This window comes from Atractosteus spatula, chromosome 14 (assembly GCF_055471065.1).
Source record: "Atractosteus spatula isolate fAtrSpa1 chromosome 14, fAtrSpa1.hap1, whole genome shotgun sequence".
NCBI lineage: Eukaryota > Metazoa > Chordata > Actinopteri > Semionotiformes > Lepisosteidae > Atractosteus > Atractosteus spatula.
The window spans coordinates 34,311,723-34,337,601 of record NC_142719.1 but is presented as its reverse complement, the minus strand read 5'-3'; the positions used below and the strand labels follow the sequence as shown (position 1 = coordinate 34,337,601).

The following is a 25,879-nucleotide window of genomic DNA, read 5'->3' as shown; positions in this document are numbered from 1 at the left end:
CTGAGTTAATAAGGTATCCTATGGAACAAAAATCATTGGGAAACTTCAGCAGAACTGATTCATAGCTGATACATGCTAAATAGGGTTTGTCCAATGATTGACAAATTAGTGTGCAGAACTGAGAATTGAGAGATGTTGACTGTTTTTCAATTATGGTAAGTGAAAAATCTTTAAGTTGTAAAATTGGAATGCAATATGGTTATGATATTAAAGAAGCTAGGCATGTAATGAAGAAGAAGATGGCACTGTAATTTAATTTAAATTAACTTTCTGCAGTTATTTTTTCAATTTATTTTAACATTAACATAATCAAGAAATACATATTTGATGATGGTGAGCGAGCCCTAGAAATTAGATTTTACTGCTAGCAGTTTATTGATCCAAGACTCTGATTCAGACATTTCTAGTAGGAATCCAGGCTTCAGCAATGAAGCTGTGAGGTTTGTTCCAGTTCCTTAGAACACTTCTCTTTAAGAAAAGCTTTTCACTTTCAGTCATTATTGCAATTCCAATTATTTTCAACTGGTGTCCTCAGTTCCTTGTTTTACTATTGGTCTAGAGGCACTCCACTGTTATATTTTTATACTTTTTTAAACTGTTTAATGAATTTAAATTATAAATAGCTATGTGACAGAAGACTAGCCCCAGAGTGTGAAAATAAAATATACACAACATTGGAAGAAGCCATTTTAAACTTCTTTTAAAGAAGTTTTCATACTTGTTTATACTGTAAAACAAAGCTAACGAGTTTAATAGATTCTAAAGAGATTCAACTCCTTTAACCTGTTCCTTTAATACCAGGAATGAAACTCACTCATCTTCAGTGAATGATTCCAAAGCACCAATGTCTTTTTTGAAATGTGGAAACCAAATAGCAAATACAATGAAAAAGATAATATGGCAAGGGCAAAAGGTTATGTTTTAAAGTGGTTTAAAATGATAATTAAGGCGAGTCGCTTGCATTCATCATGTATTTGTCAAACATTAAAAAAAACATATTTTACTTCTGTGTACATTTCTTTTACAGATCTTCAATACTCTCCCATAATCTCTTTTGGCTCATATGACAAGCTGGAATCTAAAGCATTTCCCATCTGTAAATATCCAAAATCTCATTCTCATTTGTCCTTTGCTACGATTTCTCTCCAAAATCCAAAATCACTATTAACAGATTACTGAATATCTTATATATAAATCCTCATAGTAGTAGGCCAATTAATAATATTTACTGTACATGATGTGTAAATTGAAAAGCCATAAATTTAGGAGAAAGTCTCTACTGGAAATAACAAGGGAAACAGCTGAAGGTACACACAACTGTGACACACAAAATGCTTGTAGACTCCCATCCTGCATTGGCTGAAGCACCTGAGGTATATAAAAACATGATATTGTAACACAACGGGGGCTCAGGCGGGCGCCCTTGCCGCATTAGGTCGGCCCCGCACCGTCCGGGGCTCGAACCCTAGACTCCCGCGTCACTCAGCAGGGACCCAGCCCGGTGAGCTAAAGAGAGATCTCTCGGGTTCGAGCCCCGGACGGTGCGGGGCCGACCTAATGTGGCAAGGGCGCCCGCCTGAGCCCCCGTTGTGTTACATTGGTGTCAGAAGTGGGATGGGATAGCCCTTCGCCGGGGACGGCGATTTAAGCGGGGGAGAATGTAACGCTTACGGCCGACAGGCACTGTGTAAGAGCCGGCATACCAGAGCAGGTGACGTCACCGCCCTTCCCTGTGATAGCAGGACTACAGCTACTGGGCTGTTGAGAGATCTCTCTTTAGCTCACGGGGCTGGGTCACTGCAGAGAGACGCGGGAGTCCCGGGTTCGAGCCCCGGATGGTGTGGGGCCGACCTGATGCGGCAAGGGCACCCGCCTGAGCCCCCGTTGCGTTACATTGGTGTCAGAAGCGGGCAGAATGGACAACTCGTGGCAGACAGTACCCGATTCTATTAAGTGCCGGCTGACGCTGGAAGAAACAAAACCCATCGGCAGCACACATAGGGAGCCTGAGCAACTCCTGGGTGCGACAGGTGGCCACAGCCCTTACCAGGGCTATTCAATAGTGGTCCCGCCAGTAGAATTGGGGCGACTGGCCGCTACTCCTGGTCAGCGGGTGCCCCAGATAGAGGATACTCTCCCTGCCGGAGCCGATCAGCGATTCCCACACCCATCGGCGCGGGTGAGACCAGGTCGCTACAATGGGGAAGCGCCTTGGGAAATCTACGAGGCGCAGTTCCAGCTCGCGGCCCGGACGAATGGCTGGAGCCGGGCGGAGACGGCCGACCTAATGCGGCAAGGGCGCCCGCCTGAGCCCCCGTTGCGTTACAATATATTTTGCACGGGGTAGTGTTTTTAGAGCATGACTGGTTCCACTGTTTTGTTTTCCAGGTATTTGTGGCCAGTTATTGAACTGAGCCATTACATTTTCACTCACTGGAAGCGTCATTGTCTGTGGCTGAAAAAGAAATAAATCACATGATAGTGCATTATTCACTTGAGGACATGCAAGAAATTGTATTAATTACTCTTCTTTGTGCTCAGAAGACATTATGACTTAATTATTTTTTTTATCTATATACAATATATGCATGGAAATTTAATCTTTTTCTAGGGAAAATAGATCCAATATCGCTATAGTAAATAATATCTTTGTTAAAAAAGAGACAGTAGGTCGGTAAATGTCATACAGTTTCCTAATGTTTTAATGGCTTAACCAGGACATAAGCAGGACATAGTCTGTCTATGACAGCTCTGTTATAAATTATTATATCCAATATAACCAGATTTGCAGTATGGTGTGTTTGATTATTTTATTGACAAATATGTTTATCTCTAAACATAAAGCAGAGACTGACTTTTAATTTCCTTCAGATTTAGTACTTCATTATTGTGTTTGATCCATAGCCGCCGAGATGAGTATAATCCGATTTTGGAACTCAATAAAAAATTCTGAAAACAAAAACTAAATATGCTCAATAAATCGAAAGATAACCTAACACTATTTTTCTGTTGATTAGTTTGACATTTGGAAGCAGTGTGTTCTGGTTTCTAAGATGCATAACTACCACCCTACAAAATAATCCATGACTCTCTGATGAACTCTTGCTGTATGCTTTTAAACTGTGTTCTTATTTATGTCTGTCTCACTTAGTTGTGCCTGTTCTTCAGTGTCCTATTCCAAGATAAACCTGCTGAGTACAAGCTGATCACACTTCACTACATAGTTGCATTTAACTGTAAAAGAAAAAGCAAACTTAACACCTCCCACTGGTAATGTGTTTTCTCGTTCTTTTAAGATATGTTTATTTTACAAACGTCTGTGACTTGTTTTAAACATATAATGCTCAATGGCAAAAAATCACATAAAATATTAGTATGCAGAAACACCTCTATACTCCTGATCTGTTTGTTTTCCTTTAATATCCATTTTCCTTTAATTTCCTGGGTCAATTAAAATTTCCAGCTTTTTTTACATTGTTTATTTCTGTTTATTACCTTGTATTTGTTTAAAGAAGGACTCCAAAAAAGTTTAGATGTATGCATGCATTTGTAAACTACATAGTGATTTTTAATTTAGGGCATTACTGTACATCCACCCTGAACAATAGAAAAAAATGTTTTACATGTGTAATGTGAATCTCTGTGGTTTTCCTGAATTTTAAGCAAAAATCATTTTATAATCATATTTCTGTTAGGTCCACATTCCATTTTCGCTCTCTCTATAAAAAGGACAGATAGTGGCAATTGCTTAATTTCCTGTTTCTTATCCAAATAAGGCAGTCAACAAACAGCCTTTAAAAAAAACAGACTATATTTATCTTTAAGTGCTATGTCAGAGATGGTATTATGTTATGGTCACAGAACTATTTATTGAAATTCTGAACTATTTCTAACTTGTAAAATTAAGATGCTAATCAGAAAAAATGAAAAAAAGTTCACTTTTATCAGATGGAAGATGAAATCTTTTCAAAATGAGACCTTGGTTCGAAAAAGAGTTTTATAATAGAATGTTTGTATAGTTTTAAAATTTAGCACTTTTCTGCTTAAGAGATAGTGATCAGTCTGCTGATGGCAGCCTTTCCTAGGACAGTTTTCTAGTTAATGGTCACAGCACAGAGCAGTGCCCTAAGCCTAGATTCTGTAGAAATGTAGCAGGTCATTTGAGTACATCAGATGTGAGCACAGGCAAGTCTAAATCTTATGTCACGTTATATAGGTATCATGTAGTTCTGTTGAAATGTGTAATGTCCTATTTTGATTTGGGGCATCAGAATGAAACTTATGGTTTTGAAAATGCAGTCATCAATTAATTATTAGTGAATGCTTGTAATTTGAATAGAAAAAAACTGCTCTGAGTTTGTCCTCTGTGTTTTAGAGATTTCCAAAAGCATATGACCGATATTTATACATGTATATATTCAGTCTGAGACAAGACAATATGCTATAATTTTTTGTTATCCCACACTAGACCAGTGATTGATTATTTTGTGCCTGATTCAGGAAAAAAAAAGTTTTAACTGCAAATACAGAAGCAGTCTTCTGTTCTGGTATTATAGCTGTTTACAGAGTTCTTAAAAGAAGAAAATTGCCGCCTTTATCAGTTTTCGCTATCATGAAGAAAATATACTGTAGCTGTGGATGTAATTTGATCAATCTACATTAAGGTTTTCTAAATTGCTATGTAAAGATTTGTAATGGACATGTTCACCCAGTCAGTCTTCAAACAAGCACTGCACTGTCCTCTTCAATCTAATAAATGTGCGTGCAGCAGCTTTCTAATTAGTTCCACAAGGCACTTCACACTATAACAATTACAGGAGTGAGTGTGCAGAGTCCCCCCCTCAAGTCCCCCAACACACACCCCTTCAAAAAAGTCCTCTTTAATAAAAAGAAAGCCCTTAGTCAGCTGCTGGCGTGGGTTATGAATTTTCTAGCCATCCACTCATATCCTGGGAAAGGAAAAATAAGGAAAAAGCCAAGATTGAAAACAGACACAACCACTCTGGTGTTGAGAGTAGAAGAGGGAAGTACCCTTTTACAAGTCCTTTTAAATTCAGTAGAACTTTTTTTGTCTATAGAAAACAAGCTTTGCTTTTAAATGTAGCTGTAGTTCGTTTTCTGTTCACTGAACTAAAATGACAATTTGTTCTAACTGCATATAAAAGTCTTCATCAGCCTCTTTTCTTTTTCATTTGGACTTGAATTAGTGAAGCTTGCCAGTATATTGTCTCATGACTACTTTTTCTTTTTGGTGTTTTGTTTTCATTATTTCGGAAGGAACAGAACACGTTTATCATATATAGATTTATGTTTCAAAGGTGTCAGCCAACAGAACGCTTTTGTTAATGAAGGAGCTGTATTCTCTGAAAATACATGACCTATGTGACTGAAGACCAATAGTTTAATCTTGGCCTCTTCTGATGTTTATTTCAACTTTTAACAGCCTTTTATTCTTCTAAAAGGTGATTTTCAGTGCTGCATCAGTGGCCACCCCTATCCTTTCATTTGAATAAATAAACAGAGTTCTGGTGCCTGTTTCAAGGGCTCAAGGGGTAACCAGATTACAGCAATCATCTCTGAAGATTTGAGGAATCTATCCCAGTTCTACAAAAGGAAGCTAATTGAAAACTGCTACTCACACTTTCAAGGCAGTCGGACAGCAGTTCAGATCCCTAAGAGAAATCACCGTTGGACAATGCTTTAAGTTTTTTTAAAGTCTTTCTGATACTAGAGTGACGTGTATCCAAGGTAAGTCTTTCCCCTTTTTAATATATATTTTTATGTGCTTTTTGTTCACTTAAAGCTGTCTTCAAATATACCTGGAGTATATTTGGTAGAAAATCTCCAGAGATTAATATTGTTTGAGATCATTTAAAAGGAGAAAGTTTGTAGATCTGTTCAATTTTGTCAAAGATTTGCATTAACAAACTTTGACTTAGTTACATTACACAGAAGTCTATTGTGCAAGTTTCTGAACTTGAAGATCTATTGGATCTATCTTAACAGTGAGATATACAGTACCATATTGGAGTTTTATCCTAATATATATACATACCATATACCCAGAAGCTGAAATACAGTGAACCAGAACTACAGTGCTTTTGGCATCTAATATTGTTTATAATACTTTGCAGAAACTCAACCTATAAAAAATATGAAGTGATGTGCGTGCATGTTTCAGATCACACTTGTAAACAGCCATGTTATTTCCTTTGATGTTGGACCTAATTGGTTCACTTTTTAAAAAAAAAAATAAGCAACATCTTGTACAAAATGTGTAGAAAACAACTTCCACATATAAAAAATGAATACTTGAATGCATGTCAGAACAAATTACCCACTGATTAACAGAACACAGCAAATTCTAAAATTAAAAACAACAAAACAAATTTATCTTGGAATATCAAAAACAAATTATCATGGAATGTCAGTATTTCTCCACAGAAATCTTTGGAATTTGGCTAGTTATGCTGCAGGGAAAATATATTTTCCCCTTGAGTTTTCCACATTTAATACTGAGTGCTTTAATAAGAATGCTAAAAATCCTTTCTGCTTCAGACGTACTTTATTAGGCTAAAGTGGTGCTTGACTTTAGGGGATCTGTATATGCTTATCTGTTTTCTCTTCAGACTTTGAGTTTCCTGAACTGTTTACTTTCACACAATTAGACCATGTTTGACAGCTTGTCCTGCTGGCTGTGAAATCTTTTGTCATTGAGCAGTACTCTTGGATTGCCTTTGTACATGAAATGTCAACTTTTATGTCAGTGTCTTAAAAGAGAGGTAACCTCATTTTCTGTATAATCTAATAATTTCAGTGAGGTGTTCTCTACAGGAAGGCACAAAAATAAACATAAATGACAGCTTAGTTAAACTGTTGATAATAACAAATACAATAAGATAGAATCTGTAAACATGCATCCTGTAAAGATAACCACTGGCACAGTTTGCTTCACGTAGGAAAACCTTTGGTAGGTATACAGCTTAGGCAAAGGAAAATGTTCACCCTTCTGTGGCAGACATCTGGTATACAGTATTTTGTTTGCATTTTTGTTTTCCTAGAGGTCATGGGAAAGCATGAAAAGCATTTTTTTACTATGCTTGAGTTAAAGCAAATGTTAAGTTTAGATTTTTGGACAGTCAACTGCTAATAACTTATCATGCTGACACTTCACTGAGGGGAATTTATGTCATTTGTTCTGTTTTTTAAAAAAAAAGCAAGATTGAGGTTTAGACCTATGGCTAGCATGTGGGTGTAGTATGAGTTGGTGCAACTGTTTGTACATTCTGTGAGCTCCTTTTCAAGCTTATATAATGTTCTTCCTGGATTTTTAATGAGGTTCTAGCTAGTCTACAACTAAAACTAATGATGGTGCTGATAATGGCCAAAAAAACCTTTCATTTATATTTTCCACCAATTGCAGAAATGGTCACTAATTAGAATCAGGTGCTGGAGTGTTATCTACAGAGGAAGGGGGATTTATATAAAGATTACTTTTCTTTCTGTTTCGATAAGTATATTTTAATATAGTAGGTAAATGAAGTGTTTATAATTGCCAGTGTAATTATACAGTATTTTATATTTGTCTTTAGAAAGTTTTCAATTCTTACATCTGAGACAAGTCTGCTTATACAGATCTACACATGTATAAATGAAAAGGTTATTAAACTCTTTGTATATTTTTCCAAGATTGATTCTATTGGTTAATTATATACTAATTATTAGGATTTGGGTAATCAGAATTTTTGTATAAATCATCTTTTTCAATCATGGTGTTCAACTGAAAATGTAAAAGAAAATCCAGTGAATGTGTGTGAAATACATCTTTGTACTAAAACAAATTTACACTGCAGAGGAACTGTGAATTCTCTGAATGTTATAAAAAAAAGCAGAAAACGCCCGAAGAAGGCTCCACAGCTGAAAGATTGTGTTTCCTTTCTTCTCTTTTCAGCATGGAATAAACCTATTACTTGTTCCTTCAAAACCGCCAGAGGTTTGTATAAGCTTCTAGAAGTCACTTTGATTGCTTCTGGATATTAACTAGGTATTGTCAATCTTAATGGCTCTAGTGGCAATTGTTTAAAATTCATAAGCCTCCCCACTTTCAGCTGAGGTGTTCTTCAACAATAAATTCATTGCTAACTGGCTCACTAATTGTCTCACAAGTCAAATGGTACAACCTGAAGTGGTTGGATGAAACACAAATTGAGTATTGTACAGTCGTACCAAGACTATAATTATCACAGAAAACCAATGTTGAAAAAGAATGTCATCCTTTCAATGCAGAATAGAAATGGATTGTTGCCCTAGTTACAACTGAAGGACAGCTGGATTGAAAGTTGTTTCAAGATATTTTAACCAGCAATTGGTGTTATTTGTCATGAAACTCAAGCTTGGTTTACAAATACAGTAAATAATAAGATAACAGTTTGAGGCATACATCAAACCCAGTGACCAAAGGATTAAGGGAGGATATAAACCAATGTTCTTGACTGCTTATCACAGTCCATTTTAATGGTATTGTAGAAATTTGAAATCATATATTTTGAAATAAATGTAACTGTTTTTATAGTTCTGTTTATAAAAATACAATAAAAATGAGCAGCTTACATTATTTTTTAGTTTTGCCTTCTTTTCATGAATACAGTAAGTATTGAATATACTGGATTCTCATGCCAAGGTAACTTTTAGTTACAATTCATTGAAGGTGTGAACAGATGTAGAGGCTATTGCATACAGTATTTCTAGAACTGTTACATAACGAGCTGAGTGGATTTTTAAAATAATATCGTATTTCTTGCATCGTGGCTATTATACAAACACTATTCCCTTTTCCCATGAGAAAACGTGACTCAAAATGAACTGTACAGCAAAGTTGTGCTGTTTATATCTGATGCATTCTGCAGCTGCTTGTTAGAAAACCCAACTCTCACAGCAGAGAGAAAAAGTTATTTTTATGACAAAGCAATAAAGGGACTCTTGGCAGGGAAGTGAAAGCATGATCTGCCTCTTAGAGAAAGTTAGAAAAGTTATGGGCCTCCTTTTTACACTCAAAATTGATATAGGTAAAATTTTCAGAAGACTGGAAATAAAAAAATGTTTATTATAACCCATCTCCAAGAAAAAATGTCTTATGGTACAGGGGTGATATTGTGTTTGCAAAAGACGCCTGTGAATTATCAGACCTTGATTCTAATCTAGGTCTCATGTACTCTACTGTACTTCCTGCAGAGGAGTTGAATTCTCAGAAGACCTTTCTATGCAAATATACTTCCTTTAACTTTGGGGGAAAATCGCTTATGAAATCCTGCTCACAGTCAACTACAGTACATGATTCAGGCTCAGGTTGACAATATATGGGTCACAGAGCTCAGTCTGCTCCTAAAGTGAGTTCCTTTATCAGTTGAACCACTTAAGAGAATATCCTTGCATTTTTACATCATTACATCAGTTATTTCTAAATCCAGATGGTCTGCCAATTCATCAAATTCTCAGATTTACTTAAAACTCCAAGGATGCAAAACCCAAAGCTCCCTGACAAAGGAACAGACATTTTCTAATAACTGGAACTGGCAACTTGACAAGTGGTTGGAATGCTCAGATTCATTGCTTTCCATTTAGTATCTGTTGATCCCACAATATGTGTTTTTTATGATAATGGAGACTTGGCATTTTATAGTTGCTTTATCTGCACAAGCCAGCCAACGTATCTCCAAGCTTGGATCAAAAGCAAGACAATGTAATGTAAAACATTCCATCATCCCTAGAACTGAAAATGTGTTCAATTTGGAAAATTGTTTGGGAAGTGAATAAAAACTGAAAAAATAAATGACTGAAAATTGATGAACAGTTGAACCCAGATAACTGCTATTAGGAGACATAGCTTCTTATTATTTTATTAATAAAATATGTAGGCTTATCCAAAATGTATAAGTTATTTTTTAGTAAAAAAAAATGATAACAAAAAAGAATATATGCACTTTTAATTGTCATGACAGCTACCAATATCACATTTTATTTCAAATTAATTCATTAGGACAAAAAAGCTAATTTTCTTCTTTGTCTGCTGAAAATGATTTGTAAAAGGAGAGGAATTTAAAAAGACCATGGTTATAATTGTATTCAGCTGTTCCTTTTTTATGGGCGTCCGCTGTCTCTCACACAGACCAGGAGATGATATTCCCTGCGGATTTTAAAGACTGGGACATTTTTTTTCCAGATGGGAAGAGTTTAAAGGGCACCCTGTGTGACTCTCAGTGCATCTCACAGCTTTGGTGCTGTCAAAAGGGGCCAGTAATATATTAATGACACTATTTCCTTTTGCGACAGCTGATTGAAGCCTGAAGTCAACATGTATAAAGAGCATATGTGTCCTGTAGTGATTTTTTGGGGTAATGTGAGTATTAGGCTTTGACTTTGGCTTTGGTAAAAAACGACATAAACTGCAGAGGATTTGGAAATATGCTGCTCAGATGTAATATTAAACCCCAAAGTCAAATTTGCAGCATATTGAACACACCTAGTACCGTTAGTTTAAAAAGGATATTCTGACAATAAAAAGTAGCCACTAACTTGGGTAAAGTTAAAAACAACTTGGTGTTACTTTCAGGGACCTAGTTTTAGCTTTTGATAGATTCATTTTAAAACAATATTCTTATTACGTATATGTTGTCAAACATTAATTCATCTTAATTAGTCAGCATTTGAAATAAGTCAATACTATATCTGGCACATTTCCTTGTGTTAAAGATACAAAGCCTTAGTGCTTTCTGTGAGCTAACTGAACACTGGTGAACAGTTAACTACTAAACATGGCCCACATCTGTGCCCCTTTCTGCCTATTTTTCTTTTTTTTCTCAGCCTTTTACTGCATCCTTATTTCCATACGAACAAACCATAACCCACAGCTTCCTATACAAGCTTAAGACATTTCCTACAGCAACTGTATTGAAATGCAGACAACAGCAAATATTTACCACACCCGATCATATAACTAATGAAACAACACATCCCAGACAGCAAACCACATTCAAGCTGGAATCCAGATAGAAAAAGCAAGTGTGTTCATCATACTTGTCTAATTCAATAGTCAAAACCAATGAAATAAAGGAACACAATTTAATTTATAGTGCCTATTGCGAAAGAACTGTATAAATATTAAATAATAATAACTATTTACTGTATCACAAACCACACAGGATAAAAGAAAAGAATTTTAAAATCTTGAATAATCTGTTATATACTGTAACATTTGGTTAACAAAGTAGTTAGCATTTATTTCTGTATATATGTTAAATTGGGTCTAACAAATGCCTTTTGCTATTCTGTCACTATTCTTTACTGGGAATACATGTTGTCTTCACAAAAATGTCTTTAAATTGTGATTGGTTTCCATATGTGTTGCATGGTTGCTTTCATTAACTATAATTCTATTAGTCTCATTCTCAGTGAAACATATCTATGCTGTGTGAGCAAGTAAAATAACATTTGAATGACAGAGATTCCTGGACATTTTAGACTGGTCATGGTACTGTTTTTATTAGAGAAGGATTAAAAATGGTGAAGGAAAAAGGAAATGAGGGGAGTTCTCTTGGGGAAATAAATCCCTCCTTGCAGTAAGACAACAAAACTAAAAAAAATATTCCTCCAATGTCTCCAAATCCCTATTTTAAACAGAAGATCTCAAGATGATTTGTTATTATTTATAAATGTTACAGGACAAGAAATAGTGATGGTTAAAAGGGAATTGTTTAGGAACATTTGTGTTCTGGATGTTTTCCAAACAGATGTTTTATTTTTACTTCAGCACAATATTACTCTTGCAGCGACATTGTCTTTAAGATGATATATTGGTCAATTCTGGCGTAATGCCAGCAACTTGGGTTTATATGTAAAGTAAGGCAAGAATAAAATGACAAAAAGATCAAGCCAGGTCCCACCAAAATCAGTGAAGAAGACTGAATATATTAGTGTGGGTTTACCAAAGAATCAGATGGCTTGAATCTCCTGCTGTATATAAAAATGAAAAAAAAAAAACACGTATCAAGCTTTTCTGCCTTGGAGCAGCTGTGGAAACTATTCTCTTTATTGTTGCCATTTTAGCTGGTCTCTGGTTAATATCTTTGATGTTATTCTTTCACCCACACACAAAAGGGTAAATGTTTCCAATGCAGGAAAATACAATTCCTGGCTGGTTTTAGGAAAAGTTGCAAACTGTACTATATTGTTTCCTTTTTTTTGGAAGCTTCAGTACCCCATGGCTTTACATTTAAGATATTTAGTTTGTCGATGTAAATGTGGTCAACGTGATGGGAAAAATATTTTTCGTGTCATACAGTACTTATATGATTTCCAGATGTGAATAGCCACACTTCCGACAACTGTAGATAAGCTGCAAATGCCCTCGGAGATTTCATCAAGCAGTCTGGTTTGGCTATGTTTAACATTAAAGTGTGACTCTCTAAACAAGTCAGAAAAGGGAAACACAATCCCAGAGTCAGTCAAACCCTAAAGGCAGCTACGTTCCCAAGCCAACCCTGGGAACAGTTTCTTACAAATCATCAGGCCTCCCTTTAATGCCTTGCTGACTTAAGCATCAATACCCTAAGGCCAAGGTTATTTTCAAATGTATTTAGTGCAATGAATTTGTACTAAGCTGATAAAGATTCCTTGCTGTGTTCTAGTAAATTACATTTATATTATTGTAACGACTGCACAGAGGTGCCTGGGTTCAATTCCTGGGGTGCTATCTGCATAGAGTTTGTATGTTCTCCCCATGTTCATGTGGGTTTTAGCAAAGTTCAACCCACTGTCCAAAGACTTACTGGTAGGTTAATTGGCTTGAGTGTGTGTGTCTCTGTGTGTGTCTGCTCTGTGATGGACTGGTGTCCTGTCCAAGGTGTATCCTGCTAAGTGCACGTTGCTTGCTAGGACAGACTCCGGTTCCCCCGGAACCCCCAGAATTTGATATAACAGTTAGAAAATGTATAGATGAATATATAGTAATTGTATTTTAACTATATTCCTTATTTCAGTAAGGTTTATAAATGTTGATGTCAGAACAGTGATGTTACACATTAAAGAGCAGGAAAATCACATATTAAACTGATTTAATGCTAAAAGCTTACTAAGGAATTACAAATTAATTTATATTATAACTTGGCCAGGACAGAGTTAATCATCACTTCACATTCACTTCTCATTTATTTTAAATGTATTTATTTATTATTAATTTATTTCAAGTAATTGCAGCAATAAAAATGATACCTTTCTCCAACACTGTATCCATGTTTTTAATTCTAGTGCATGAAGATTTGAAGATTAGTGCACTTTTTTGCAATGTTTCATTATTTTTCTGCATATAGTAGATCACTATTTATTGTATTTTTGTAGATTTCTGTATTAAAACATTTTTAGGAAAAAGTTAAGAAGTCTAGTGTATTAGCTATGTCTCTGTAAAGAAACCTCATAACCTCCTCATTAGTTTTTTAAACCTAATTTTCTTAATAAATAAATATGGTTTACTGGAATAGCAGTCAGCTGTGCTTGAATCAGATGACTTTTTTTCATCACAGCATCTAGATCAAAGGATGTCTACACACATCACAATGGCCTTTTCTAACCAAAGAGATGCTCATAAGACCATATATTTGCAACCACTGTGGTAAACATCAGCACTAATTCTATACCAGTGCACTACACAATGGCTCACCACGTACAATCCCTGTGGCTGAGTTAAATTTAATAATTGTCAGTTGTGAACTTTATCTATTTATATATCAAATGTCAGAAAAAAACACAAAGTGGCAAGTCAGCAGGCAAAGTGTAGTCAGATATCCAAGAATGCTGACACTTACTGTACATGCACATTGTTGCTGTTGCTGTGTAAGACCATTGTGCTTGAGGTTGTTACTAAACAACAGTCTGTGTTCTGACTAAAGATATTTTTGCTTAACGAATTACAATCAAATACCTTCATTATCTCACTACTGTATCTTGTGACTATCAAACACATGGCCAAACGTGTTTCAACTTTGAGTTTAACTTTGAGAAAGGAAACAGGACTGGCAAGCTGAAGTGCTGTTGAATGAATATGGGGTAAATTTGTTCCCACTAAAACCTAATTTTAAATCATCAAAGCACATTCCAATATTTAAAAATGTTAATTCTGTATATTTAGTCCATTTCTAAGGTATTTTCATGGTCCAAAGCGCATTTAGATTAGATTTGACATAGAAGGAAGAAATATGTCTTAGTTTTACAGTTTAAGAATTTTCTCCACTGTTCACCTGGAAGCTTTGTAAGCCTATAGCATATTTTTTTTCTTTAAATTCTTTCAAATTTCATAATATGTAATATTTTGATTTGCACTATAGTGACTTAGATCAGGAAAGAGATATTCGACTTCACTGGCATGACACATACAGTATAAACGTAACATCACTGTCTTGTTCAGGGACTCTCCATGGGTGTTTGATCTCAGCAACATATTTTTTTCACTCATCTAGAGGACCACTTCCTTCATGGGAAAAAAAAGAGAGAAAATAAGCATATACTTAAGTTTGAGAAATTCAGCTATAAACCAAAAAGAGTGGGTGGTGTGTGAAGACGGAATCATTCCATGAGTCTGCCAATTGGGAATGCTGTCAGCTCAGTTTATTTACTCTTTTGTTCCTCTGGAGAGAACAGCCAAGCTGGGGGAGGAGTGCAAGTCATTTCCTTGGCACTCATGTCATAGAATGAGAGAACAGCTTGCCGTGAGGAACTTCGAAGGGGTTATCTATCAGCAAAAAACAGCAAAAAGCATAAAGCCTAGCCTCATTTCTTCTTTTTTATGTTTTGTGCTTGTATACAGTATATGCACATACATCCATACTTGTATAATGTATTAGAGGCTTTGTAAAATGTGATTCTCACTATTCTCACTAGTTGTTGTATCGCCTAGTAGGAATTATTCTCCTCCCTCAGCTGTTTCTTCTGCTCTCCTCTTTTCCCACCCCTTTACTGATTTCAGTCCTCCTCTCTGTCTTTAATAGTTTCCAGACCCCAGCCTCCCACTTTTTGAGCTTTCCATCTGTTCCCACATTGTATGACGCACTGTTTACTCAAGGACAAATTTCCAGTCAGAATCCTTCTTTTTTTGCCCATGCTTAGAGCAACAAAAAATGTTGCCCTTTAACCCCTTTAACCACAGAAACTCCTGATACAGTTCTAGTCATCCATAACAGTGTTTCAGTATTTCAATTCTCAAGGCACCCGTATCATTCCACTGCAACCCTGTGGCTTGTATATGAACTACAATGATAAAAGATTAATGTTTCCACAAAAAGTCTCCTGTGTTTGACACAGTCTCAGTATAATTCCTGTATAATCTTACTCATGTCTCAACAAGAGGCACACAAGGGAAAATTTAGCCACTTATAGACACTGATACCTCTCTTAGGCACTTAATGAGTGCTCAGACCTTAAGAGCTTACAAGGAAAACCACAAGGAAACTGCACACAATGGAGATCATATCACCGTGTTTTAGTGTTTTTTCACTCACTAGACCAGACCTTTAGAAATCTGGCACATTACAATGTGAACAGAATAATAATTCCCTGTTAACAAAGATACAAAGATTCATAGTATGGACACATGTGTAAAGATTTTTATTTTCAACAACATGGTAAAGGACCAATGTATATTCATCTTTATACAGTATGTGAAGCAGGTAGGTTAACTCAAGTACAATTCTATTGAATTACATTAATTAATGGTTATATTGGTAATTAGAATGTCTACATAGAAAATAATAATAACCTAAGGTTATTAAGTAATGCATTAATGCATTAAATAATGGAATGATAAATGTGTAATTTCCAAGCACTACAGTAAAGCTGCTGAAGAAATGATTATACTCTGTCTAATGACTATACTCTGTCTAAAATACAAATTATATGAAAGAACATGAACAAAAAGAGTGCACACTGTTTACTGGAAAAGCTTTATAACTAAAACAGCTAATTATTGTAGTAAAATGTATTTTTATTTCTCAGATTAAGATTAAACATAGCTGTTTCTTTCTGTGGCTATACAAATATTTGACAAGGACACTTTAGATTGTCTTTTGGAGAGTTTCTTAAATAGTTTTCAATCATTTAATTAATTTCGGTTGTTTTTTTAATGTTTCTTTCTTCTTGTTTCTAAACTTCTGGACATTTTAAAAAGCTCTCACAGTCCTGCTTGCCTGTAAAGAATATGGCATACTGCCTTTTTTAAGTTTCACCTTAGGTCATCTGAACCCAAAGCAATTCACAGCTGACTGCCTACTTGAAATGAAAATGTATCATTTGTATGATTAACTGTTTGAGAAGGTATACTCCTGTATTTCTCTGATACAGCATTGTCTAAGACATAAACAAGAGCATAAACAGCAGCAGTTGTAATTAAAGTCTACTAACACTGTTACAATCAGTATGTGGGACAAACACATTTAAAGGAAATGAAATTGAATGGTGGTTTTCACATATTCAACAGATTATAAAAATATATACTGAATGGTTTATAGAAAAAATGACAAAGCAGGACTCTCCAAAAAGTTCCTGGCCACTTTGCAAATATTCCAGTCAGAAGCCAATGTTGAATATTATTTAATCTAACCAGCTTCTGCCTAGGTACTTCCCAAATGCCTGCAATTACACCAGCTTAATGATAAGGCAGGGGGCACATTTTGTCTCTGAGGCTGATCAGACAGTAAGTCAAAATTGGCCTTTAACCAAGATCTTGGAGTTTAGATCCTGCTTTAATGGCTTTTTATAATGAAATAGGAATTGATACTGTACATTGCCATATTGAAATAGGAATTGATCATTTCCTACTTCAATATAGTAATGTGGCTGTCAACAGTTTACTTCCCAACAGGAAAAAAGTAAAGGAAGGGGCTAAAGTCATACTCATTTCTGTATTCCCTGTATAACACAGGGAATTAAACAATTAAACCTTGTTCCCTAGCAAATCTGTTAGACATTAACAGAATTGCCTGGGATGCTTACACAATACACATATTATAGGGAGATGGTGTGATGAGCAGGTGTGTGACATTCTGCTGTGTTTTAATTGGAATGGGAATAGCCCACATAAATACATTATTATTCTTCAGTCAGCTACATTTTAAATTTTCAATTTTTCTCCTTAACAAAGTCTTAAATACATTAAATAGAGTATATATCTTATAAAAATGAAATGCATTATTTAAACTGATTGGATCATTGCTGTGTGAATTTTCTCTTTTTTCCCCAAGAGATATAACTAATGGAGATACATTGCACATCCTGATATACAGTATTCTTGCTTTCTGAAAATGTCCTTTAGCATTGCCCGTGAGGCGTTTATTACAAAATCAGCTTAATCCTACTTAGGTATGATTCATTTATTTTGTAAAAGCTTTACCGGAGCCACACTGATTCAGTTAATTAAATCAGTGTGCTTTAATGATACTTATTTTTACTTTGCTTTTTGAAATGTATAAAATCACCCTGTGCTGTTACATGCATTTTAGGTTTTATGTATCCCTTTGCTGTATTCATAAATGTCAATGTTACACTGTAATGTTTCCTTCCAAAGATATCTTCCTAATTAGTATACCTGAACACAGAGAAGTCTTAGGATTTGCATTGAACCAAGGAAATCAATAAAAGCTGGAGCATGGACTAAGACGTTAGATCTCAGGGGGTCAGACTGGAAGGAACATGAATTGAATGAGAAGCGTGTTGTGTGTCAAATTGCTTTGTCAACTATCCACTCCTCTCTGTATGCTGAATGTCTCCTGACCCACCCTTGCAACTTCCTGACCTCTGCATGACAAAACAGCAGGAGCCCTGCAGAGGGCATTGATAGGCAATGTGCCTGTCTTTGTTGCTGTAGCTTTGGAATGCCTCTGCTTTCCTTGATTGCGAGATTCCAGCAGTCTTTGATAAGAGGTAAAAAAACTGCTGTATGGTTAGGAACTGTCTCTTTATTTTATTTCTTCTTACTGTCTTACAACAGTTACAATTAATCTGTTTATTCCTTCACGTAGAGAAATGGCTTGACATTTCTTACTTTAACCTCTCAATGTGCCTGAAAAAAGATTTGACTAGAACTTAAACATTTTGTGTTATCACGGGAGATTGAGAGAAGGCAGGTGGTGACTTTTCCATTTTCTAAATATGATTATTTCTACACCGAATGAATAGGCTGGTACATTTGATAGATATGCTAATATGAGTAAAGTCATGTCGTGAAGGAAAATTATACATATAGGTTGATTTGTGAGACTCACATCTAAGTAAGTTCAAAATAATTCTGTTGGGCAGCTTTTTAAAGCAATTGATAGTATTAAAATATATTTTTTATTTATGTAGCTCTTCTTACCTCAAATCCATCCATCTATCGTCTAACCTCTTTATACAGTACATGGCTGTGGGGAGCCTTTCCCAGCAATCAAAGGGTGCAAGTCAGGATACAATTTGGACAGCACACCAGTCCATTGAAAAACAAACACACACAAGTATGCACACACTCACACCAAGGCCAATCTTCCCAGAAGCCAATTAACCTAGCAGTATGTATTTGGACTGTGGGAGGAAATCAGATCTCCCAGAGGAAACTCATGGGAACAAGAGAATTGTTATAAAGTCATCCTGATCACTATGTTAAGAAAAGACCTTAAAGACATTAAAGACATTAATTACATTTGATTTTGTTTTTGTTTTTTCCAGAAGAGTTTCAAAATGAAGTGGGGTTGGATGACAGACTTGAATTTGGCAGCTTTTGTCACAGGTAAAACTTAGTCCATGTGATGAATTTGGTTCACAGAAAATACTGTCTTTTTTCTTGGTAAGATTCATAACGTACATCATTGTTTAGACATGTAAATGGGACAAAAAAAGCAATCCAACTTTTAAATGTGTTGTATCTTCGCATGAAGCAAAGAATGACACAGAGCCAGGAACAATGAACTATGTATTAAAGAAAAGTTAGTTTGTGCAGCACATTACACTACCGATCTGATACCTTTCTCTCGTGCTAGCTTTCTCCAACTTTCCCCGTTCTCTCCAGTTCTCCCCGGTTTTTCTCTCTAGTTTTCTGGCGCCAAAACTATAACATCCGGGTGACTCCTACAACCTAAGAAAATGGGTAGAGACACCTGGTGGACTATTACATGTAATTACAACATTTATACATTCCTATATCAATTTACTACAAAATGTTTACTTTCTCTTTAATGTGCTCAGTTTTGGATGTGATTCTCTGCATTGTGAATTCCTATTTAGAATTAGAAAAAAAGAAGTGACTTGTATTGGAAATCCAGAGCAATTCAATTGCAATCAGGGTTTTGATTCTCAGAACATACAGTACTGGAAATTTGAATCATGCTTGTTCTTTGGTACCCGCCCATTACCTGGAAAGTGGACATAAGGATAAGGACATAACCTTATCAGTGTAACTCCATTCAGTTTTTCACTTGTTATAACCCTTTGTGGGACATGCATTATATCTTTGTGAATTTGTTTTGAAAGCTTTCCTACAGCTGTGTCAAGGTGGTCAAGGCCTTGAAATTTCACCAAGTGGCCCAGAGATAGTCTTGAAGCAGAACTCTGACATCACTCTGACGTGCTCAGGATCAAGTGAGGTGACATGGAAACACAATGACAAAAAAATTAATTCTACAGTAAAGAAAGGGATTTCATCTAGTAATCTTACACTACAAAATGTAACATGGAGACAAACTGGACTATATACTTGTTCTGAATCCCCATCAGCCTTCAAGGAGGAAAGCATCTACATTTATGTACCAGGTTAGCCATACTTTTTTTTACTATTTTGTTTTTATTTTGATCATGCATTTAGCCAAAACCTTTGTCTAAGATGCCGTCTACGCAATTACCAAATTGTAAGAAATTAGCAGAAAGCAAAAAAATATATATTTTGAGTTGTATAAATCAAATAGTCTCAACATAATATAATGACATATATCCCTTGCTTTCTAGAAATCGTCACTACTTGAGAAACACGAATGTACTTTCAAAACTGAAATTTTCAAAACGGAATCTCGGATCTCATCTTTATTTTACAACTCAAATGTTTTTACAATTTGTGCAACATAATTAAGATTGATTTGTATTTGCAGATTCTTTATTGCTTTTACAATCTGGCTACTTAAATCTAAAGCTAGAATACTTTTAATATTAATGTTAATTACTAGCTAATTACAGTGCTTTCAGTGTGTTTCCGTTTTTTTGCTGCATTTTCAGGAATCTTGTAGCCTTTCTTCTCAAGAATCACCAAGACACATACTCTACATTATGCTGCAAGATTAGCTGCCCTTGTGAAAAAAACTTGTGAAGGGAGGACAGTAGCTGCACAGCACACAGTGCTTTTGCAGTAATGGCCCCTCTTTAAATTAAATAATTGCCCCTCAACTCTTCACGCTGAATACATATGATACAGTGGAGCAACTTCACACATGTTCTGTAGTGTGATACCCTTTGCCTCAATATGTCAGTCAGTTTGGTAAATAACATTACATCCAAAGAAAATGATTTGTTTTTCTTTTTTTTTTCATTTTGTATAAGTAATTTTTCTCAAAATGTGAAAAGGGATTGAAAACAAGATTCACAAAACACTGCCTAGGTTTTTAGTTGTAGGTGTTTTTCTCTCCCAGATCCAGACGTGTGGTTCCTACCATCTGACCTTAACCTTGTGATGAAGGTAGGGGAGGAAGGCACCATTCCCTGCTTTGTTACCAACCCCCAAATAAATGTCACCTTATATGAGAAGGCAAGTCAAATTCCAATCAGTGGAGTTTACAACCCTCAGGAGGGCTTCAGGGCAAATCTGGGTGACAACTCCTACGTCTGCAAGGGTACATTGAACGGTGAAGAGAGGGAATCCCTTGCATTTCATGTGCACAGTCTTAAGGGTAAGCCATGTCCACTTTCATGTTTTCTGTTTAGATTCTGTGTCTTTCTTCATATTACATATTTTTTAATAACTTAATCAGCGCTGCCTTTTACATAAAGATGCAACAAATGTAATCTGCTGTCAGTAATTTGCAATCATTTCCGGTGTTATTTCCCCACTTGAAGTTATAAATACTATATATAAACCCCCTTTTCTGTCTTTTGCGTCCTTCTTCCTCCATGTCGAAGACAGTAAAGCCAATTTAATTTAACTAAAACACTCAATAAACCCCTTCAACATATTTAAATCTTTGGTATTTTTATTCCTACTAAAATAATGATAGAAATGTGACACAGAATGCTACAGAAATATTAATTACCAATTACACCTTTGAACATGTCATATGTATTTCCTTCCAGAAAAGCGCTATATAAGTGTAAGCAATTATTATTTATTATTCTTATGTGCTGCTACATTTAATCACAAGAAAGTTTGTTATATGCACTGTATATCAAATATTTTTTAAATAGGAAGTCTCTACATTATGGTGCTTACAACTGTTGGTCAGGACTCTAATACTGAGTAAACCTAAAGCAGAAAGTGCTGACTCATTCACAACTACAGAGAACCAGATGTCTGCTACATTTCAATCTCATGCGTACAACACACGTGAAACATTTAGGGTGGTCTAGATAAGCAGGGAAAGACATGACAAGAGAAGGTCACAAAGGGACACAAAGACATAGCCATTACCAGTTACACAAACAACTATAAACTGTTGTTACAATAAACTGTAACATACTTTAAACTGCAATATTGGATTACATGTGCGCCGAGTATGGAATTGTTCTGAGACTAGACTCACTGGTGGTGATTCCTAGAACAAGATATGAAAACAACATTTCCTCCAAAACAAGTGCTCCTCCAACAAGCCCATCTCAGTTGCTATTTGCTGTACAGTATTGCAAGCTCCACAAGCCCTGACAGGAGAAGCAGTACCAATTGGAAGAGTGGCATGTCTCTCACTGATGTCTCTTCTAGCCTTCAGGTTCCCAGCAAGTCACAGGTGACACAGTGCTCTGTAACTCGTGTTCTACTACATGGGGAATCTATGTCCAGTCTATGACCAATCAATTGCTCCCAGTGGACACAGTCCAGAAACAGCATTGCTACTTTGACCACCTGTGAGAATAGATTATTCTGATGCTTGTACAAAAAGATTCTTTAATATTTTGTCAAATGTTTTGTACACTACAGTACCAGACATGATAGAGGTCTTTATCAATGCCACAAAGACAGAGTTAAAGAAAGGTGAACCACTAATTGTGAACTGCACAGTACGAGGAGTGGAGTTAGCTTACTTCACCTGGGACTACCCACGCAAAGCTGTAAGTAGAAAAAATGAACAATGAACATTTTCATTCTAAAATCTCTGTGACTGTGCCTGTTTGCAGATGTGTAGTGATATTCATCATTTTTTAATAAGAAACATTAGATAATAAGTCTGAAGACTGAATAATATGATTTCTTGTAGTTTTTCTCAAGGACTAAGCTTAAGTTCGGTTATCTAATATAGATTTAATAAAGGGTAATCAGAGGTTACACCATAGAAAGCACCTTGGGCTAGTTCATTCTCTTCATTAACTACAGTAGCTACAATATGGTACAGCAATCTGCAAAATGATAAATATAACATAGCTTGGTTTTAATAAACACATTACATTATTCTATGCATTACTGCTATGTTCTTCTTTATTAATTATTGCGATTGGTAATTAAAAAAAAGGATCTGAGATTGGAAATACACTAAGATGCAGGCTTTCTCTGTGACCAGACCACCCACATCTGTCTTCCATAAATAAGACAGAGGAAATGTAGAAAATCCCATAATGGCTTTTGATCTAGAGAAATTTCTGTTAATGGCAAGAATCAAATGACTCAGTTTATTTAAAATCTGACTTGAGATTAATCAGGCTTAATTCAGATTTGAGTCTTATCATAACAGACACAGGAAAGGAGAATTTACATTACAGTAACTAGACAATTGCTGTAGAACACATCTAAACAAAAAAAACAAGTAATAGGTTTATTCCATGCTGAAAAAAAGAAGAAAGAGAACACAACGTTTCGGCCGTGGAGCCTTCTTCAGGTGTCACACCTGAAGAAGGCTCCACGGCCGAAACGTTGTGTTCTCTTTCTTCTTTTTTTCAGCATGGAATAAACCTATTACTTGTTCCTTTGCAGCCTACGCATGCTGACGCAGCTACCCACCTGAACTACTAAACAAAAAAAAGCCTACTGTGACTCACAGTCCTGATTCCCAAGTATTTTAGTTCTTTTCATAACCTTGCATCAAAAATACTGGACAACATAATCATTACCAAGTAATACTAAAAACCCAAAAATCATCAGGAGCACACTATTGGGCTAGTGAAAGTTTGTCAAATATTTATTCTGCATTTTTACAACATGATTTTTCATCTCATATTCCTATTCTGTTGCTTATCCCAGTGGAGAATGTCTTCATCACAGGGCTGAGTAGAAGCTTTCATTCTCTTTTTTATTTTGGTGCTCCATAATGGAGTATTTTATGGAGTTTAACGAAAGGTTAAGCAGAAAGGCAAACCCTAATTTCACCCACTTCCACCTACTAAACCTAAAAATAAATGTAATGCTTGTTGTAGACTTTCCTGGCTCTTTCATCCATTCCTGGCTTGTCCTTACTTAGTGGGAAGTAGTCAGGGTTGTGACAACCTCATCATTGTTGTTCACCTACACCAGGTGAAATACCCCAATAAAGCTCACTGTTGGAATTACACTTCACCTCTGCCTTAATTAGGGTTTGAAAGAACTATTCAATCAAACAGTGGTGGGAATGAGTAAAATAATTCTGTAGAGCATAATTTCATGGAAATCTGTGTCTTGAAGCTGTTTTTGCTTTCCTCTTCTTAGGCGAATCAATTTATAGAACCAATAACTGACATAATTTCTGATCTGGGGATGGAAATGCGATCCATTCTGAACATATCGAATGCTACTCTTGAGGACTCAGGAAGGTACCATTGCAATGTCAATGAGAACGTAGGGGGGACAGAGAAAGATGATGAGATCATAATTACGGTTCACGGTAAGTTTTTGATATAATCCAAAAAAAAGCAGTACGATTATGCACCACTTAGACAAACCACTGTTTCAAATCTGACTTGTTTAACTGATTTGCTCAGGTGAGATTGTTTTTATTCTCCTTACATAGACTACGGTAGTTGTGGCCTGAAGACTCACACTGGCAACTTGAAAAATGAAAAGCACCTTTTGATTTTTGATCCTTGTAGTTAAGGGCTTGATTAATAAATGACTTCGTATCAGTTCAGTTTAGAAGTTGCAAATTACATTTGATAAATGTATAAGATAAATAAGTGCAGCACGGGAGTATCCATTAAAGTATTACATCTGAAAAACAACCTGACCTTGTTAATAAATATGCAATAAGTCATTTTTAGAGGTCAGCTCCTAGCACATCACTACTACTCTATTTTTATTCTGATAACCTATTACAGGTTAAAAATAATTTATAGATGTAATTTGCAGGTTCTGAGCTAATGCATCACTGACTAAATTAGTATCAATACATTTTTAAAAGTTGTAAATTGTAGCTAATTGTGTGTCTAACAATTCACTTTTCCATTCATCAAACCACTTCTTCCAATTCATGGTGCTCCAAAGTCTATCCAGGCAAGCAGTAGGTGCCTGGCAGGGTACACCCTGGACAGGACACAAACACAGACAACCCACACTCACACCATAGATGATTTTTCCCAGAAGCCAGTTAACCTACCAGTATGTCTTTGGACACACATGAACACAGGGAGATCTTACAAACTTTATGCAGATAGCACTCCAAGTCCAGAATTGAAATCAACGCTCAACGTTGTATTACTGGGAGTAGAATTACTGGGAGACAGTAATTCTAACCACTGCGCCACTGTGCTACCAATACGCCACTCTTTTTAAAGGTAAAATATATACAGTATACAGTAGTTGAAGGATGTCCAGAAAATCTTTATTTAATCTAAAATATCTGATACATAAAACAATATAATCCAGCCTCTTCTTCTGTCTTTCAAACTCTTCCCAGTGAACATCCGTAAGTACAAAAAAGCACAACTGGAAAAACAGAGAAAAACAGACATTGAGAGACAGAAAGATTTAACTTTTATGACCTATAAAAACAGCCAGCATTCAGGTTGCATTTAAAAAATGCCATAAATCACAGAGGAAAGTATGAAAATTCACCATAAACACTTTGCACCAGTACTGTATATCCATCTGTTTATTTATGCAAATATAAACTCGCTGTTTTATTTTGTGCTTTTAATTCAGTCCCTTTGGCTGCAGTCCCTGTCAGAAAAGGATGCATTACGAGAAAAACAGCAAGCTGTTTTAAAACTCTTTAAATGTTACATTTGTGACCCCAATGCCAAAATATCTCAAGTCAAATACAACCAAGCAAACACATTCTGTTTTGGCAACTGTATGGCTTTTAACTGCCAGAAACACAAACTAGAAGTTCTGACTTGTCTGGACATTAGGTCCAGGATTAAATGAAAAGCCTTGTATAATTTTAGCCCTTTTTTGGCACAAAGAAATGCTGTAAATTTACACAGTGAAAAGGTACACATTCTCACAGACTAGCTGTGTCTCACTGATGTGTAAATACATTTGTGCATTTCTTTCCACAGACCGGGGGTTTGTAAAGCTGAATTCCACCATCAGTAACAACCTATTTGGAAAACTACATGAAAGCATTGAGCTCACTGTGCAAATAGAAGCCTATCCCAAACCTCAAGTGAGGTGGTTGAAGGATAACATCAGCCTGACAGGAGACTTAGAAGAAGTATCTATCGACTTCAGAAAAGTGGAAGAGACCAGGTACAAAGTACCTATAACTAATCA

At 35.8% G+C, this 25,879-nt stretch overlaps 1 protein-coding gene across 1 annotated transcript in view; it reads left to right on the top strand.

The window, feature by feature from the left end:
- Positions 1-4,908: 4,908 nt before the first annotated feature.
- The window catches only part of pdgfrb (platelet-derived growth factor receptor, beta polypeptide), a 44,672-nt gene continuing 23,701 nt past the window's right edge, over positions 4,909-25,879 (top strand). The window contains exons 1-7 of the mRNA XM_088933152.1: positions 4,909-5,748; positions 18,742-18,802; positions 19,543-19,821; positions 20,688-20,945; positions 22,184-22,314; positions 23,879-24,053; positions 25,666-25,855. Coding sequence (XP_088789278.1) covers positions 18,754-18,802; positions 19,543-19,821; positions 20,688-20,945; positions 22,184-22,314; positions 23,879-24,053; positions 25,666-25,855 — 1,082 coding nt within the window. The 5' untranslated portion in view covers positions 4,909-5,748; positions 18,742-18,753. The remainder of the gene's footprint in view (positions 5,749-18,741; positions 18,803-19,542; positions 19,822-20,687; positions 20,946-22,183; positions 22,315-23,878; positions 24,054-25,665; positions 25,856-25,879) is intronic.